This window comes from Balaenoptera musculus, chromosome 7 (assembly GCF_009873245.2).
Source record: "Balaenoptera musculus isolate JJ_BM4_2016_0621 chromosome 7, mBalMus1.pri.v3, whole genome shotgun sequence".
NCBI lineage: Eukaryota > Metazoa > Chordata > Mammalia > Artiodactyla > Balaenopteridae > Balaenoptera > Balaenoptera musculus.
Window position 1 is genome coordinate 58,238,197 of NC_045791.1, and position 18,830 is coordinate 58,257,026.

Genomic DNA, 18,830 nt, shown 5'->3' on the forward strand with positions numbered 1-18,830 from the left:
TTAGTTGCCCAACCAGGGATCAAACCACACACCCCCTGCGTTGGAAGGCAAAGTCTTAACCACTGGACCACCAGGGAAGTCCCCAAAGTATAATTTTTAAATGTACTGTATATTATGTAAAAAACACAAAATACTTATTTTATTCTGTCTGTATATACAGTATAAGAAATTAAATTGTAAAAAAGCGAGCTCCACTTTTAATTTAAGCAGACAAAGAATTTCCTCCATTAGTTTTCTGTAATGTTTAGTATTTGGCTGGCCTATGATTTTTGTACCTTTAAAAATACATCTAAGACTCTTAAATACCTGGCTTAAGTATTTTGAGCATTGAATATGTAGAAAAAATGAGAATTATGGAATACGGGGTCTCTTTCTTATTTTCAGAAATGGTGGATTTGGCTTTTTGTAGCTCTAGTGTTGGTTCTCAAGCTAAGTTTACACTTCTAGAGGATCAGAAGTCACAGGAGTGTAGTTGAGTCAGTAGTCATGAATATCCCACATCAGATAATCCAGGTCTGGAAAGAGGAGTAAGCTTCATGTGGTATGAAGGCACACATGACTTTTCATGGATAACTGTACATACAAGGAATGTTGAAGTAGTCTTTGACCACCTGTTATTTGCTGTTTTCATTCATCCATTCTCCCCTTTAGGATGGCATGCTTCCTTTTCTGAAAATGAGTCTACAGATATGTAAGCAGCTACTATATAGTTGTGCACACACATGTGTTACACATGTCCAGATCAGTATAATCAGCTAATTTCTAAAATGCCTAGCAGTGCAAATAAAGATTGTACACATGGCATTATTATTGTTGTTGTTTAACTCTGGAATAAAAGTCTTCTACTTTGAAATATGATCCCATCTTTGGGATTAGGGCCTTTGATGTTTCATTGTTGTTTTTTTAATTTATCAATTCATCTGATGCAGCCAGAGAAGGTTCTCTAGAATTTTATGAAGACTATTTCCAATAATCTCATATTATAAACGCTTATTAAGCATTTTTGCTTAAACTCTCTTTTCTATGTGTACATTTATCCTGTAATGTAGTTGACTTAAATTGTTAAGCAAATCCAAAAAGATTTCTAGTCCCTTTAATTGCATAAACTGTGATTTCTGACGTCAGTTCAAATTCTGTTATCACTAACAGAAGAAGCTTACAGACCTCTGCCATCAGGCCATCCAGGGGTTAAATTATTTTATCAGATATGTTTTTGAGGGGCCACAGCTATGCTGCCTGTACTGCCTTTTATTTTTTTAACTTTCTAGTTCACTAATCAAATGTATGTTAGATTGATTATTGTAAAAGTATAAACCATAGAAAATTTGACAAGATAGATGTGTAAATTATCCTTCTGACAGAACTAATGATGCACTTCAAGCACCTTCTGTTTTCCAGCGCTTGGTGAGCGACTTCATTAAATATGCAGTGGCTGTTGGGTGGCTTCTCAGAGGATGGTTCAGCTCCTTGTGGAATTGGATTATTACTAGAGGTGTAAAACCAGGCAGACGAGCTAGCTGTTGGGCATCCTGCTGAGGTTCTAATGTGCTCCATCTTGTCAGAGCAGTTGTTTGCAGTCTTTTCAGGACAATTACATCCATAACCACAGGACACATTCAGTGAAACTATATTACAGATAACAGTGGAGACTGGCATTGGCTGCTTTTCATCCCACTCTCTTGAGTTGCCTCTGTCGGTAGCTTATAATATTGCCACTTCTACCATTCAGAGAGTAGGTTTTTTTTTTCTTTTAATACCTTGGAGTAAATCTGGAAACAACTGATTTGTAACTTTTTCTAAGTGCAAAAATCGTAGGATATTTGGAGTGAAAAGATTCTGTAGCTTCTAATCCCTTTGCATATGAGAAAACTAAGGCTGAGGCATTGTGGTGAGTTGTCCCTTAGGGAGATAGTATGAGGACCTGGTAGAACATCTTTTAGGTGGTAGAGATTGCATGAATAGCAGTTTGTACTGTTTGGCTTCTGGTTTTAGAGCTCTTTTAAACAGAATTTTTCTTTTGAATTTAAGATTTTTTTTTCCTGCTGTAGAGCATTTTCCCTCTTCTTAATACCAGTAATGCTTTTTTATTTCTAGAAGCCAAGCAGAAATATTTTGCTTTCTGAGAATGTCATGCTATTTATTATTTTAATGACAACTGGTGGTTTCCTGGCGTACTGGACACAAAAGACGGTTTGAGTTGAGCTTAAAATGGTATTTAAGTTTTCCAAAAGGCAGATGCTATGGTGGATCACTGAAGCCTGATAAATGAGAGTGCATTTTAGAATGACAGGCTGAATACTTTAATGAAAGAAGGCTTCCCATTTTAGTTGGCCAATTAAATCGCTGCTGATGACTTTGGATCATTAATGAACATTTGTGGAAAATGACCATTTGAATTCAATTATTACAATAATACATTTGAAAAGTACTAACCACAAATAATCCTACCCGTAAATAAGATTTATCCATTTTCCCATAGATGAATCAGCATCCTGCTTTGCTTTTTAATGCCAAAGCAAATTGACATTTCAGAATTCTTTTATAGATTAAGTGCATATCCTTTCTTATAAAAGTTCTGCTTAGAAAAGGTTACATTTTCATTGAATGCCTTTTAAAATATAATTTATGCTGCTAACGATTATATTCGTTATTCTCAGAATAAATTAGCAAGACTTAGAAACAAAGAAGGGGAACATGATACAGTGTATAAAAGCAGATAATTAAATTTAAGATGGTTTAGGTATTTGATTTATTTAGTGCCTAAAAAAACTCTAATTCTGGAAAAATAATAGGAAGAAAATAATTATTTGAACATGCAAATTTATTTTAAAATCATATGAAAAGAAAATGCAAATGGAAAGCTCATAACCAAATTTTTTTCTTAAGCCCGAAGTGCAGATTTTCTCAATTTTTTAAAAGCTTTTGTTCTCAAAATATTTTATGGATATATATAGCTTGTCAATTTTTGCTGTAGTATACCCAGCAAATTCATCTGGATATGTTTTCTTTAGTTAACTTTATTTTCTCTGAAACTTTGGCATGTTCTGGTAAAGACAGGAGGCGGGTTCTTTTGAAATGCATGTTTTTCTCATTTTGTTATTTGTAAAATGGGCCATAATCTCAGTGCAGGCTCCCTTCATCTCCATTTTACAGTTTACAGAGAAAGGAGACACTGTGGAGCACAGGCTCCCCCCTGGGAGTACACTGAGCTTAATGAGCTTGATAGTCTGGTGGGCTCAATAAATCAAATACAGCAAAACATTTCTCATTTTTGAATAAAAGCATTTATCACACAGTGTTTGTTCATTCATGTTCATAAGATTGATTGGTTCCCAGCATCATAGTGTATATTGAAGCATTTTTGATTTTGTTTTTCCAGTGGGCAAGTTACGGAAGCAGTGGCTAAAGGAAAGTATCTCTGATGTCGGCTTTGGGATGCTGAAGTCTGTCAAGGAATATGTGGACCCCAATAACATCTTTGGAAACAGAAACCTTTTATAAATCCATTACTGTTGTTAAGAAAAATGTCACTTTTTTTTTAAAGTCTTTAACTATGGTTATACCAGTAATCAAATACATCATGGACTTTATTTCAGCTACCTTTGTTTGTCGGTTTAAAATAAGTTTGTTTCATTCTGTAGTTTGTTTTGTTTCTACATCTATGAATTGACAGATGGTATTCCTAAATCTCTCTCATTGTAGGTGTATCAGTTTACAGTCAACTGGTTGTCATTTCAAATTTCAGTCAGGCAGCACAAGGCTGCCAATGGTTAATTTCAGAAGAAGATGCTGCCAGCTGTTTTGTATTGATGCTTCTTCTTAGGAACAAAGCCAGATTTTGGTGTCATCTATTGTTTCTCTAGCCTCTTTTTTAAAAGAACGTTTCTGGGAAGCAGCTATCTAGGGAAGGATTCCACTGAGGAGTGATATACATGTATGTTTTTTTAAGAGTGCATTCTAGTGTGAATAGGTCATTAAGGGAGAATACCCATGAAAGAATATAGGCAACCTCTTATTTAGGATGCCTTCAGTTCTGTAAGGTGCTTGGCCTACATTTTTCTTTGAAATTAGTATACAGTTATAAAACCTTAAATCATTAGTATGCTTTATTCTGTCAGGGGACATGTTTTTGTTCTCCATGTTTCTGTTTCTGCTGAGGTATGAGTTGTATTTGTATCACTGAGATAACATATTGTTATATCCTAATTCATTCATAATATGTTTTATAAGAAAAGCTGACTTATCACTCATTGTACGTGAAGAACAGGTTTACCATGAAAGGAATGTCTTTATTCAACTTAGAGTTCTAATGTTTCTCATTTCACGTTCTTGTTGCTGAGATGCAGAAGAAGCTACAACAGGAGCAGAAGAGGGAAGACTTCTTACACGGAATGTCTCCAGTTCAAAGAACTGTTTTGGCTAAAGAAACAGTCATCATTCAGCTACTGAATTTGAAAACCTCAACAGTTTGAATGACAAAAAACCTTTTTAAAAAAAATTAACCCAAACAACGTGATAAATTTCCATATAAAAGTAAAGTTTCTTTTCCTAAAGTAAAATTTAGTTTTTAATAATGGTTTTAATGCCTTTTTTGAATTACTGGTTTAACCTAAATTTAAAAAATAATAATGTATTAATACACATCCCATAATCAAAAGTTTGAAATATCATATTTCTTAAACAATAGGGAGAACATTAACCACATTTAGCAAACATTTTTACATTCAAACCTGGATATTAAAATAAATGAAATGATTACTTTGAATCACTGTCTGTCAAGGTTCATGGTTCACATTTTGAGACAGATTCTTTTCTTAATGCAATACCTAACTTTTGATAATTTTTTTAGAATTAATATTTGATCAGCTAATATGAGTCAAAATGCAGACTATCCTTTAAAAGGACACACTGTCTGTCTGTGTAGCAACAGCTCCAAAGTATTTTTGGGCAGTTTGATACCTTTTATATCTGAAGTAGCCTTAACCAGAAAATCTAAAATTGATTCACAAAATGATATTTTTAAGACTTCAAAATGATAAATAATTTTTAACAAATAAAATTGGCCTCAAACTAATAAACTTAAAATCTGTAAGCAAATCAAAATGAAACATTAGTTTAACAACAAAAACTAAATATTTATTTATTAGAAGCTGCCTCTCTTCATTGGTGATTTATTTTTAATTATAAAATTTCCAGCAGATCTTTGCTTCAAGCCCTTGATATATGAAATAGTTGGATACTTGATGAGGAAATTACACTTGCTTCTAGAATTATAAAAATCTCAGCTTTATGAAATGCATCTATTCATGAAAGTAATTAATTGGTGATCAAAATGTAAAATTTAATACGATACTAATATCTCACTGGAGTGTATACATGTTTCTGAGTAATTTTTTAAAAATAAAACTTACAGATTCATAAGCAGATCCATTCCTTTGCACGTGATTGTTATAACGTTCTTTCCTAGGGAGTTCAGATTTCAATAACCTCAGAATTAGGAAATGTAACACCTGAAATTGTTCACTATTCTACATGAACCTTATGGAAATTAGTGATTTATGCTTTTGTTTTCTTCCATGCACGCATGACTCTCCAACCTTGATTTTGTAGTGATGACTACATTTTGTAGTTAGAATCATTTCTACAGGGATCATTTTGAAACACATAAACACTCATCAGAACTGTTTCACTCTGATTTAGTACATCAGAAAGGCTTTCCCTGCTTCCACGTGCCCACCTCTGAGAGGTGCCTCAGCATATACTTAGTGTCTGTGGAGAGCTGAGTTCCTGAATATACACAGAAGCACTTAAAACCTTGCCTCCTGTTTCTGAAATATCTGAAAATGACTTCATAAAAATTAAAGCCAGGGGAATTTATGTGAGACTTGAATAAGTTTATTTATGTAGCCTATTTGGTTTTCAGTACTGCATAACACCGACTTGTCTTTCTTAAATTAGTCATATTTCTCATATTTTATTTGATGATGTCACATTTGGGTTGACATTTTAGTGGGAATGGGAACTTGCTGCTAGTGAGAAATGGCATTGAATACTAGAGTCAGTATGAACAGGCTTTACTGACCCCTAGAGAAACAGCTGCCTTAATGTTTGGTGCACTTTACAGTGTATAAGTGAGTTTATTAGTCTTATGCTAAGTAACGTGAGCTTTTTTAGTTTAGTAAGAATTGCAGAAGCCACATGTTGATTGTGCCCAGCATTTTACCACAAAGAAAGAGGATTAAATTCTTTCCTCTCTTGAGGAATTGGGAGTTTTCTTCCTAAATGCTTACATACTACAGTACTATTACTTAAAAGCTGTTTATGAAGCTGGAAGCATTCTAGTATACATAGCTGTGTTGATGTATTTTGGAAAACAAAAATGCAGTGAAGGATGAACTTCCATCAGTGTGTGTATTAAACCAGATACAGATGGTTGCAAGAAAACCTCTTTTTCAGAATATTCTCTTAGTGACTGCTGAGTCCTAGCTTGCAGTTTTGAAAATGACTTTTGCATGTTGGCTTCAGAGGTTTTCCATTGTCATATTTTTTTATAGCTGCAACTTCTTAACTATAGCTGATCAGAGAAGCCCTGTGGTCCCAAGCTGAAGTCTGTAACCTTGGCTGTTCAAATGGGCTGAGTTTGGTTGAACATCTATTCTATGTAAACGTAGAACACAAACATTTATTATGCATTGATGCACAAACTGCACATGCTGGTGCCTGAAGCAGCCAAGGTGGAATTCTGTGGAAAGCATATCTACATTTTAAGAAGCACTGAGACAGGAGTTAAGGACAGCTTTAATAGCTTTTTGTTACCAGTTAATCTCTGGCGATTTCGATTTTAATTAGGGTTTAGCTCGTGGTGGGAGAAAAGCCGAAAATAGCAAGTGCCAGGATAGGATTGAAGAATCCAGAATCACCTTTGGCTTTATGAAAGCTTGCCTTTGCTCAAGGCTTCACGTTCCCAAATGAGCCACCTGTCAATATATACATTTAATCCTCATTAATTTCATATAGTACATTGATGTGGAAATCCAGAAGGTGTAAAAGATTGTTTTAAACTATTGAAATACAGTGTGTAACATGAAGGATGTAAGTTACTCAGCTTTCTGCTCCCTAAAGCAAACAGTGTTTGTCTTTAGTGTGAAATTTAACTGTAAAAACTACCTGTAATGTCAACAGATCATAGAAACTTATATTATTAATAAAATGGACCTGGGTTTAAGAGACTTTTTCCTTCAGAGGGGGTGTGAAGCTGTTCATTCTTCTGTTTGCGTCTGGGTTTGTCTTTCGGTTTTAGTTCTTCATCTTCATATTTCCTCTGATTTGAAAACAAAATTAATTTTTATCATTTTATTGATGAAGCATGATCAAGTGCAACCTAAATATCACTAAATCCTTTTGGATTTATAGATGAGTATATTGTTAGCTAGGTTTTATTACTCTCTAATTATTTTAAATCAATGTTATATTCCTAGGAGGTGTGTAGTCTCCTGTGAACCTGAAGCATTCCCATTTGAACCTTGGAAGATCCTCAAAGAATGAGTGCTCTTGTGCTCTCCTAACCACAAGAATTCCTTAACAAACGTGAGTAAGGGCCACGGAAGCCAAAGAACCATCACAGAATTAAGTAACTTTAGTTCTGTGAACATAAAAAAGGTTTCTTTTTTGGTTCCCAAAGGAGATTATTTTATACTTTTTTTTTTCCACAAGGAACAAAAATAACACATTAAGTATCATTAAGAGCATTTTTCCAAGACTCTGAACTTCCAAATCAGTGAGAAGGAGAGAGAAGGAAAAAAAGTATTTTAGTGTGGATTTCTAAGCAGCATATATACATGTTTTTCAGGCATCTTATTGTTGGCAGTGTTTTTTGTAAGCACCCTATGAAACATGTTGTTTAACCCCTAAAGCAATCTTGTTCACATATCCAAAAAGGGCATGAAACGCTTGTGCTGGTATAAAGTTTCTCTAAATAATTATTTTTTGAGCTATTTAAAGAATGTCCCCAAAAGCTCACAGTGCCTTGTTGGGATTTTTTTTTTTCAATGAAATAGCCATTATTTAAAATGAGTGGGAGAGGATAAGTCTTTAAGGCCAGAGCTTGTGTAGCAGTTCAAGGCTATTCCTCTTCAAGAACACGTCAGGAATGAAGTAGTTGTGTGTGGAAACACAGAAGATCCTTTCCACAGTGTTGGTTTCAATCACCTATTCTAGCATATTTAACTAATTGTGTGGTGGACCTGTACTCTCACATATACCTATTCAGTCAGTGGGATTTACATGTACTTTCTTTGTTGCATTTTCATTCCTTCTGTCCCAACTTAGTAGCCCTAAGGTGTGGCTTGGTGGATGTGGCATACTCAGTCCTGGAGACACCCACTACATGTTTTGGGTGTTTGCTCACACAGCTCCCTGAGGAGCAGAGCCTGGAGGAGGGGAGGGGGGTGGGTTCCTGTTCCTTATGTTAGGTGTCAGTCCTTTTTGTGTGTGATGGTGCCTTCAGAATAATGAATGTTTCTGTTTCTGAACAATGATAAATCTTCTGAGAAATATGTGTAGGTTATATTTCTTAATTTTTGTCCCTTTTTGCTAAGCCTGTGAAATACTTTGGCTCTGATACAACTTGACTTGAATAATATCTTATCCTGAGTCTTCCTCTAAGGCAGTGCATATTCCTGCCAGTACTGTAGTCATCTTCTGGGAACTACATGTGGGTAAGCACTTGTATGTAAGCCATTATACTGCTGTAACTAATGCATACAAACAATTCTTCTCTTTACATTAATAGTCTTAAAAGTGGATATGTAGTGGGAAGGAAAATTCTTAAGGGAGTCCAGCATAGCTTTGTCAATTCAGACTGAGCCATACTGTTTTCCAAAGGGCTCAACACGTAGTCTATATACTGTGCTTTCAGTGTATGTTTGGATCTCCTTTTACTGCTTTTCCTAGAATGTACTGTTCTATAAGCAAATGCCCATGTGTGATTTTTAAGATGTGCTGGGAAAAAAATAAAACAATACCAAAACCACTCATTGTTACAGAAATTGTTGCTTTTTTTCATGTTGATTCCATCTAATCTTTACAGTCTGTTCCCATAAGTAGCCTCTCTAGTAGTGAATGACAAGTGCACAGATACTGATTTTGTCCCTGCCTGTGGCTCCCACACTGGAGGGAAGGTTATAGTTGTCTGGGCTCTGAAATAACTGAAGATTGGACCTGTCGAACACAGTCTTACTTGATACATTTAAATAATAACTTGCCATACTAAGAGTTTAGCTCTTATATAATAAGTTAGTTATAGTTAGTTAAAGAAAGCAGTTTTCTACCGGGCTCATATAAGGCTCAGACTGAATCAACCTTAGAAATCACCTCATCTTTTTCCCAAACACAATTGGTATTTGACCTCCCCACCCCTCAGGCCACAAATAGATCACCAGTTTTTCTGAACATGTGCTGTGACCGCATGGGAATTTACTCTTTTTCCAGCAAGGCTTTTCTGAAATCTTCCAGTATTAAGAGGTTTTTACTTATAAGACTGAAATCTGTCTCCCTCTTCTATCCATTAACGTAACTTCTGTCTTGTGTAGTCATGAAGAATTGCCCAGTTGCTCTGTTGAAGGGCAGCTCTGCAGGTATTTAAAGACAGCTCACATTCCCCCAGATCTTCTCCAGTCAGCTGTTGCTCCTGTCAGTTCTAGACCCTTCGTCATCCTAATCTCTCTCCATATGTGCCCTTTTGATGTTCTTAAAGTGAGGTGTCGAGTTCTGAATGTTCCAGAATAGGACCAATGATTCCCTTATTCCAATATTCTTTAGTCACTCTTGCATTTTTGGTGGACGGTGGATATTGCACTGTCATCTCACACTGAACTTGAATTTAACAGTTTGTCTTTTCTGCATGTGCCATTTTGGCCACATCTCCATGGAGGCTGAGTTTTTATTTTATATTCATTTTTATTGGAGTATAGTTGCTTTACAATGTTATATTAGTTTCTGTTGTACAGCAAGGTGAATCAGTTATACATATAAATATATCCCCTGTTTTTTAGATTTCCTTCCCATTTAGGTCACCACAAAGCATTGAGTAGAGATCCCTGTGCTAAACAGTAGGTTCTCATTAGTTATCTATTTTATACATAGTAGGTATATATGTCAATCCCAGTCTCCCAATTCATCCCACCCCCGGCTTCCCCCATTGCCTCGGTATTCATAAATTTGTTCTCTACGTCTGTGTCTCTATTTCTGCTTTGCAAATAAGTTCATCTGTACCATTTTTCTAGATTCCACATATAAGCGATATTATACGATATTTTTTCTCTTTCTTACTTCACTCTGTATGACAGTTTCTGGGTCTATCCACGTCTCTGCAAATGGCACTGTTTTGTTCCTTTTTATGGCTGAGTAATATTCCATTGTATATATGTACCACATCTTCTTTATCCATTCCTCTGTGGATGGACATTTAGGTTGCTTCCATGTCCTGGCTATTGTAAATAGTGCTGCAATGAACATAGGGTTGCATGTATCTTTTTGAATTATGGTTTTCTCTGGGTATATGCCCAGGAGTGGGATTGCTGGGTCGTATGGTAGTTCTATTTTTAGTTTTTTAAGGAACCTCCATACTGTTCTCCATAGTGGCTGTACCAATTTACATTCCCACCAACAGTGCAAGAGGGTTCCCTTTTCTCCACACCCTCTCCAGCATTTATTGTTTGTAGATTTTTGATGATAGCCATTCTGACCAGTGTGAGGTGATACCTCATTGTAGTTTTGATTTTCATTTCTCTGGTAATTAGTGATGTTGAGCATCTTTTAATGTGTTTGTTGGCCATCTGTAGGTCTTCTTTGGAGAAATGTCTATTTAGGTCTTCCCCCCCATTTTTTGATTGGGTTATTTGTTTTTTTGATATTGAGCTGCATGAGCTGTTTGTATATTTTGGAGATTAATCCCTGAGGCTGATTTTTTAAAGCCTCATTACTTATATTTATTCTTACTAAAATTTGTATCTTACTGTATTTAGTTCCAGATTTTCAAAATTTTAGAATCTTGACTCTTACCCAGAGTATTTTTTGTCCCATCCAGCTTTGGGACATCAATAGAATTGAGACATGTACTGTCTGGATTCTCAACCAAGTAATGGCAGGCATCTGCAACACACAACAAGGGCCTGCCCAGTAACACATCCAGGAAAGAGCATTCAGGGTTCAGCTAGCGCACATTTCCACTTGACGTGCTCTTGTTCACCTCATATTTTTACATTTTGTCAACAAATAGGCCTTTTTTCAATGAATCAACGTTTATGCCAGACAAACATTAAACATGCAAATGACGTCTACTTGGATTTAACATCGCCAGCTGCCAGACTGAAATCCTTTGCTAAAGCTTGCTGCTCCGATTTCCTGTGCTACCCTATCAGAAAAACAAATGAAGTCTTTAACTGCCAGCACATTTACTTTTGCCTGTGTTTGCCTTCAGGGGCATGTCTCTTTCTTTTTCAATATACTCGTAAACTCATCTTGTGCTGCATTTTCTGATGTGATCTGTTGATTGGGCGTAGTATTGACTGATGGACAACATCTAAATCCATTCTTGCATAGTTCTGTCACATCCTTTGTACCTCATTGTGTCCACATTAGATCTGGAAAGATAATTTTTTTAAATGACTGAAATTTGCCACTGTAAAGCTGTAAAATAACTTAGGAGAAGGTGGAGTTCTGAGTCTTAAGAACACAGTGAAAAGGGTTCTATTCTGGAAATTTTGCGGATGCTCCATTTTTCTCTACCAAACTACTAGTCACTTTTCCTATTTGGGCCTACTATCTTTTGTAAAATGAAAAACTCTGAGGTCCCTTCTAAGTCAGTCTCAGTGATTCTGATGAGTCTCTGTATTTTTGCCAAACACTGCCCTAGAATTGATTATTGCATTAATAATTTATTTTTTAATTTAACCGTTATTAGCCAGACACTGCTGGGCACTTAACCCTAGACAAGAGGTTCTGATTGTTATCACAACAACCCTGTGAAATGTATGGTATCGTCCCCTTTTTTTCCGGTGAAATAACTGAGATTTAGCGATGCTGAATAACACACACTGTTAGTAGCTGGGAAGTGGCATTGCCAGGAGATGGAGCCAGGTCTGACAAAATCCAGCCTCTGTGCTGGCTGCTTCACTGCTCTAGGCTGCTTGTGCTGGGTAGTAAGTCTGATGTATACAGAATTTCTGCTTTTTAAAGTAGGTTGTTAGTCCTTGCCCTCCACAGAAGGGCACAAGTACAGAGGGGAAACAGCTGTCTTCGTGACTACATGCCATAGAAATACCAGGAAGCCTTTTGTCCCAGATGCTGTCATGCTCTGTAAGTGTTTAATCCCTGCAAAGATGCCTTTATAGAAACTCATGAAAGGAAGTGCTGTGTTTGATGGACTTAATAAATTTGCATTTTTATAACTTTAATATTGTATTCCTTTGAGCTGTACTTAAAAATGTAAGAGTAACCTGTTACTATAAGTTATACATATTCCTGTAGAGAGACTAGAAATTGAAAACTATTTAAGATTAAAGCAATGTTTTATTATAATCTAAGACCAATCTAGGTTCTTTGGAAAGTCACAGTTCCTTAAAACTGCTAATTTAAGAATTAAGGTTGCTACTGAAGGATTAGGGTACTCAAAAAGTTGCATATATTTTATAATTAGGATGAAGGTATAAGTATAGCGCTTGATGGTTACAGTCATGGTGATTATGTGGTTGGACAACCAAGAACCCAGAGTTACTGGCACATCACAAAATGTGCTGTTTAACTAATACTAAGGGTATATAGCCCAATAAGTGGAAACGAAAGCCCCAAATGCCACATTAGTCCCAGTGGTAGGTCAGCAGGGGATAAGAGGCAGTTAGTGAATGGTGGATAGTGAGCTGCAAGTCACACCATTGGTAGGAAGCTGCTCAGTGTGGCAGAGAATACCCTCAGGAAAGCACAACCTCCCAGATGTTTCCAGATCACCAATAGTCATTAAAAAAAAAAAAAAAAAGACAGAGGAACATAAGAGCAAAGATTGTATTTAAAAATGCTGATGTTCACCAGAAATGAAAGGTTTGTCTTTGGTGATGTTATCCTTTTAAAATCAGTTAGTGTAGATAGCCATATTCTGCTTACCTGAACAGACTTCCAGCACTGCTAACCCTCCGAATGCCAGTGTGGAAATGAGCCCAAGCAAGGATTATAGGATAGAAGGGTCGGAAAGTTACTCTCTTAACGCTTCCCCTCCAAGCCATTTGCCCTTTCTTTAAAAAAAAAATTTTTTTTTTCTCATTTGCCCTTCCTTATCTCACTAGAAGCTTATTTACTTGGGCATCTACCCCATAGCCCTCAACAAACACACAAATTGTTCTAACCTCAAGCCAAACCTATCACTGACAATTCTGTTTGGATTCCACCTGAGGTGCTCCTCTGAGGTCTGAGAGGCCATACCTCTGTGTTCCTATATCACCCCTTTGGGAGGGAGTGTCATCTTCTATGATTACAGCTGTCTCATTGCTCGATGATCTCTGCCATCCCCGCAGTTTTCCCAATTCCCAGTTGTCTGCTTCTCATGAATGGGTCAGAGTTAGCCACTGTACACCTGACCTTCACAGATGACATTAGTGTCAATATCCATGCCACAGCTGAGGGCAAATTCAAAGAGGGGCTGTCATGAGAAATACGAATCCTTTTGTAGGCATGTCATGTCACTGATCAAACGAGTCTGCTTGGTGGTTCTGCACAGAACAAGTTTTTGTTTATGTCTGAGAAAATGGAAATAACTACTTGGGTACAACAAACACATGCGTATATTCTGAACATTTGTGTGGAGATGGGTTGACTAAGGTTATGAAATAATGGATTTAATATTTGATCTTTTAAAAATACACTGTGCAGATATTATGAAGAAATCTTAAAGGAGCAAAGGCTTGAGAAATATAGGGAAATCTTTTTTTGTCAAGAAAAGTGCTTTTAGCACTGAGTACATGAAGTTCTAGGAGCATAGAACAAAGCTTTTCATCAGAGCTTTAGGGATGAAAGCCTTCATTCAAATGGCAGTGTGGAGTCATCATAAAGTCACTTGCCTATTAGTATCAGTGAGCAGAGGTGAGTACTTTGAAGGTGAGTTTAAAAGAAGTATATCCTAAAAATAAAGGACAATAAGTGCCTGCGGAGTTAGACCCTTCCCCAGTCTCCTCCAGGGCTCTGACGGCTGGCCAGTTTTGTAGGCTTGGTTCATGAGTCTTTGCTGTCGCCAGGCAGCAATCTGTCAATCCTGGTGGGTGCCTCTCTGGAGAGTCAGTGTAAGGAAGGGGACAAATGCCACCATGATTGACCTTTATTCCTTTACTCAGTGGTAAGAGCAGTCAGGATTTCCTGATGCATTACTAACCAGGAAATCCCAACTGCCCAGCAGCGAGGGGTTAAAAACTGTTCTGAAAAGCTTTTTATGTTCTGAAAAGCTAAATTACACATACATGCAAACCACAAACACATAGCACCTGGGTAAATAAAGTGTGGTTGAATAAAGGCTGGGCTATTTGCAAAAGGGAATCTGGAAAACATTTGCTTTTGGGTGGTTAACATTACTTACATTTTATGTTTTTTTTTTTTTTTAAGAAAAAAAGTTAGAGGAAATGTGCAAAAAAAAAATTTTTTTTAACATGGCTTAAAAAATAAGATTTCAGTTCATTTACTTTCCAAAATCTTAAGGGGCTATGAAGATTGAGAGTGCACAGAGCTACTGCACAAAGAAGCAGCAACACTTTTAGTACAAAAGTTGTTAAAGAACATTTCCCAGTGATGGAATCGTGCTAAGGGATGCACTGAAGAGGTCATTAAACACTGATTGTCCTCCCAGTGTGGGCTCAAACATCAATGGTAAATGGTATCAGCTTACATAATTAAGATGAAAAGTGCTATAAATTCAAAACCATTGAACTTCATAATAAGCCACATTTTCTGATAGATCTAATAGAATTTGAGCACCCAGGAGGTCATGCTACAGAGGATTTATGCTGAGTACCTATGTGAGTCCCTGTCTGGGTACCTATGTGGCTAAGTGATTTCTCCTTGAAGGAAAGAAATCATCATCTCATCATGGCAGGGGTTCACTATCTTTCAGTAGAATGCTATTAGGTTGAACCATAAAAAAATGCTAGTTTTGTAGTTCAAACACTTCCAAAATCAGCAATTTCATATAATTCAAGCTACTTTGTTTTTCTCTAAGTCAGGTCGAGTTGGGGTTGATTTATGGAGAGAAAAGGGGTGGGGAAACAAATAGTAAAGCTCTTGTATGCTTCAGAAAATAAAAATGCCTAAGCAGAATGAGTGGGGTTTTCATTGGAAGGGTTGTGGGCATGCCCTAGCGTTATGAATCTACCAGATGAGGTTTCAGAATCGACCTTTTCATCTGTGATGGAGGTGGGAGAGAAGTTTGGTGGGGTCATGGGAATAGTCTAGATTTTTCCTTACCTGAGAGGCCACCACACAGAAACAACTCCAGCATTAGCATATCCTAAATTGCAAACACAAAGGTAGGAATTAAGAAAAGAGTTCTCACAATACCTCTGCTATTCTTCATTGTTAAATGAGAGCACAGTTATGAAAAAACAGTAAATATATCTTGTTCATGTATTCAAATTATTAACAAATGGAACAAAAGAAAACCATGTAAAATTCTTGCTTTGACAATTGTTTATTGTCTCTAAACCACAGCACCATAATTTTGTTAAGGGCAAAGATCTCCCAGTGACTCTTGCATGTTTGAAAAAAAAAACACCAAACATTTATAATGTATTTTGGTTACATAAAGCATTACATTTATATTGAAAAACCCTGACAAAACACCCTAAATGCTATATAATATGTATTCATTAAAATTAATATAATAATGAGGGTAGGCTGTGAGAATAGGACACACAATCCCTGAGGTTATTACTAAAAGCCTAGAAATCCTATACCTTAACTACTGAGTTCTGGGCCTGATAGTGCCAAGTCCCTGGATAACATAATCCTTGTGTAGGGGACTTTCAAAATGCACAAAGTACAAATGATAACAAAGGAGACGGAACATAGGTGCTAACAATTTCTAATAGAAATAGTGTCCCCATGCAGTTTTGAATTCTTCATAAGTCTTTCTAGGTGTCAAAGTTCTTATATTTCACTTTGTGAAGATTTTAAAAACAAAATATTGGTTATTTTTATAATTTTAAAGTGTACAAAGTTCAACATGTAATAAATATAAAGAGGCCAATAGCTAACTACAGATAAAACAGAGTGAAAAACAGATGTAAAGCCATTATGATAAGGCCACTGTCAGACATTACTACATATTCCATCCTATAATCTCATAAATCAAAGCTTTTAATTGTCTGGATTCATAAGTGACTGTATTCTTTCCAATATGCATTCTTTCTTCTTCCAGGGGTTGTTCAATAACAGCAGGTATGTTCCTGCCATAAAGTTCACAGTGTTCTAGAAACTGGACACATTCTTGAATAACACTGTCACGAAGCATGATGGTGTGTTTTGACATGTTTTCTAGTAATGACAGGAAGCACCTTTTAGCATAATACCAGGTATCAGTTCCCAGTTTTTTATTATAAGGTTCCAAGCTTTTGATAACCCGAGAAATACCAAAGTCATAATTTCCTTTGGCACAATAAAGCGTCCCTATCACCAAATTCACAATGCAGAGATGGTAGATTTTCTTCTCTGGGTCCTCATAGGAGAGCTGCTCTTCCTCCTTTTCAATCTTCCTCATCAACTCCTCGGCTTCTTCGTTTTGACTTGTCACAATATATGAAACACACAGGTTAGCCAGCACAATAGCACTGACATTCAGGATGTTGTCATAATGCTTCTTGACTATGGGCTCATAAAAACCTATGGCTTCTGTGTATTTGTTTTCCTGCATGAACAGAACATGAGCCACATTCAGCTTCCACACATCATGGTCATTACAGAATTCCACAGATTGGCGGAAGATCTTTTCCACCATTGGATAATTGTCAAGGTTCCAGTAGATTTTGGCCTGGGCCATCAGCACGGGAATATACTTCTCAAGGGTGTCATCATATTCATTCACTGCCTTTTTGACAGCTTCATCATCTCTGTTGTGTCTTGCTTCCTGCACTTGTTTGGTGAGTTTCCGGAGCTGTTCAGTCAGCATCCCTGCTAGCCCATCAAGCTTAATGAAAGCCTCTTCAGGAGCTGTCTGGCAAGTGATCATGGCATCCAAGAAGTCATAGAGATAGGGTGTGAGGAACTTGTAAGTCAAATGGGCATTCTCTGCCAGGACATCTGCTGCCAGGTCAAAATACTCATATTTACAGTAGAGCAGCAACAGGTTGCCAAAGGTCTCTGGGGGAAAGGGATTCTGTTGGAGCAAAAACTGTAGCTTCTCAAACCCTTCTGTAGGCCTGGCATCCATGTTCATTAGCGCCTGGTTGTGCAGGGTCACAGGGTCTAACTCTTCCTCTGCCCTCGGAGGCATATCTGTGAGGGCTTCCTGGGCCGCCTCAGAGTTTCTCAGTTGGTATTCTATGGCGGCCTTGAGGTTGAAGGCTTCCACCAGAGCGGTCTGGTGAAGGACTAAGGTGTTGCCAACACTTCGAACATCAATGCCCTCAGTGGTCATGCCCACACCCAGCTCTGGGTGCTGGCGGATGCCACGCTCAATAATGTCGGCGATATGCTTCAGCGCCGGGGCATAGTGCCGGCTGCTGTAATAGGCCAAAGCCAGGTTGTAGGAAAGGTCAGGCCGGTAGCCCGAAGCCTGCAAGGCAGCAGAGAACTTGGAACATGCGGCTTCATAATGTCCCTCCTTGTAGAGCAAACAGCCCAGGTTGACCTGGCCATCGAGCTCGTTCTCGCCCCCGCTGTCTTCTCCTCCTTCCCCACTCAGTAGCTGCTCCACCAGGCTCCTGGCCCCGGGCAGATCGCCCTCGCTGTACTTGATCGCGGCTTGGAGACGGAGGACCCGGTTGTGGTAGGCGGGGTTGTCCAGGAGGAGGAAGGCGACGCGGGTGGCCTCTGGGTAAAGGCAGGCCTTGTACAGGGCCTGGGCCTGGTACAGGCGGTACTGCTCCAGCTCCGGGTGCAGCTGGCCCAGCTGCTCATAGCACTCGGCGGCCAGCGCGAACTCCTGCAGGCGATAGTAGCAGTAGCCCAGCAGCGACAGGCCGGCGCGGCTCCTCGGGCTCCGCTGGAGCTCTCCGCCCAGCAGCTGCACGGCCTCGGCGTAGCGGGCATCCCGGATGAGCCGGTACACGACCGCGGTGAACTCCCCGTCGGGGATCTGCGCACCGCCCAGCCCTGCCATAACCGCTGCGGTGGTTGTGTGTGCTCGTTACCACGGCAACAAGCCAACCGGAAAAGAACTGCAAAGAATGTTGGCGGTTTTGTGGGTTTTTTTTTTTTTTTTTGCGTGCTCCCAAAGTTACTTTGCAGCGGAACGACCAACCTGGGATTTAAAACTGTCACGAATATGAGCGTGCCTGTTACTGGCCTGGTCTCTGAAGACTGCAGAGTGTGAGCGGCGTTAGAGGAGAGAGGAAACGTCAACGAGCCGTTCAGAAACGGAAAAACTCTACTTCCCGGCATGCACCGGTCCGATGGGGCCGGCGTCGGGACGTGGCCGTGCTGCATGCTGGGAGGCGTAGTCTCTGCCGCATGGACCCTCGGGTGAGGTCGCGCGGTCGCCTTCCCTTCTTATGGTAAATGAGGGTTGTTGTGTCACCTCGGTCCCTGGCGCTGGGGAGGAAGGTTTATGGTCCGAAGTCCCTTCCTTTTTTGAGCCTTAT

At 38.4% G+C, this 18,830-nt stretch overlaps 2 protein-coding genes across 2 annotated transcripts in view; one reads left to right on the plus strand and one right to left on the minus strand.

Moving 5' to 3' along the window:
• Nucleotides 1-7,229, plus strand: part of AGPS (alkylglycerone phosphate synthase) — a 139,648-nt gene extending 132,419 nt beyond the window's left edge. Inside the window, exon 20 of the mRNA XM_036857223.1 lies at nt 3,380-7,229. Within this exon, the coding sequence (XP_036713118.1) occupies nt 3,380-3,501 (122 nt within the window). The 3' untranslated portion in view covers nt 3,502-7,229. The remainder of the gene's footprint in view (nt 1-3,379) is intronic.
• Nucleotides 7,230-15,708: 8,479 nt separating this feature from the next.
• On the minus strand, nt 15,709-18,526 carry LOC118897718 (tetratricopeptide repeat protein 30B). Its single transcript, XM_036856981.1, has one exon. The coding sequence runs from the start codon at nt 18,347-18,349 to the stop codon at nt 16,352-16,354; it is 1,998 nt and encodes a 665-aa protein (XP_036712876.1). The 5' UTR covers nt 18,350-18,526; the 3' UTR covers nt 15,709-16,351.
• Between the last annotated feature and the right edge of the window lie 304 nt (nt 18,527-18,830).

Coding starts and splice junctions, on each gene's coding strand:
- LOC118897718 (XM_036856981.1), bottom strand. CDS start 18,349: ATGGCAGGGCTGGGCGGTGCGCAGATCCCCGACGGGGAGTTCACCGCG.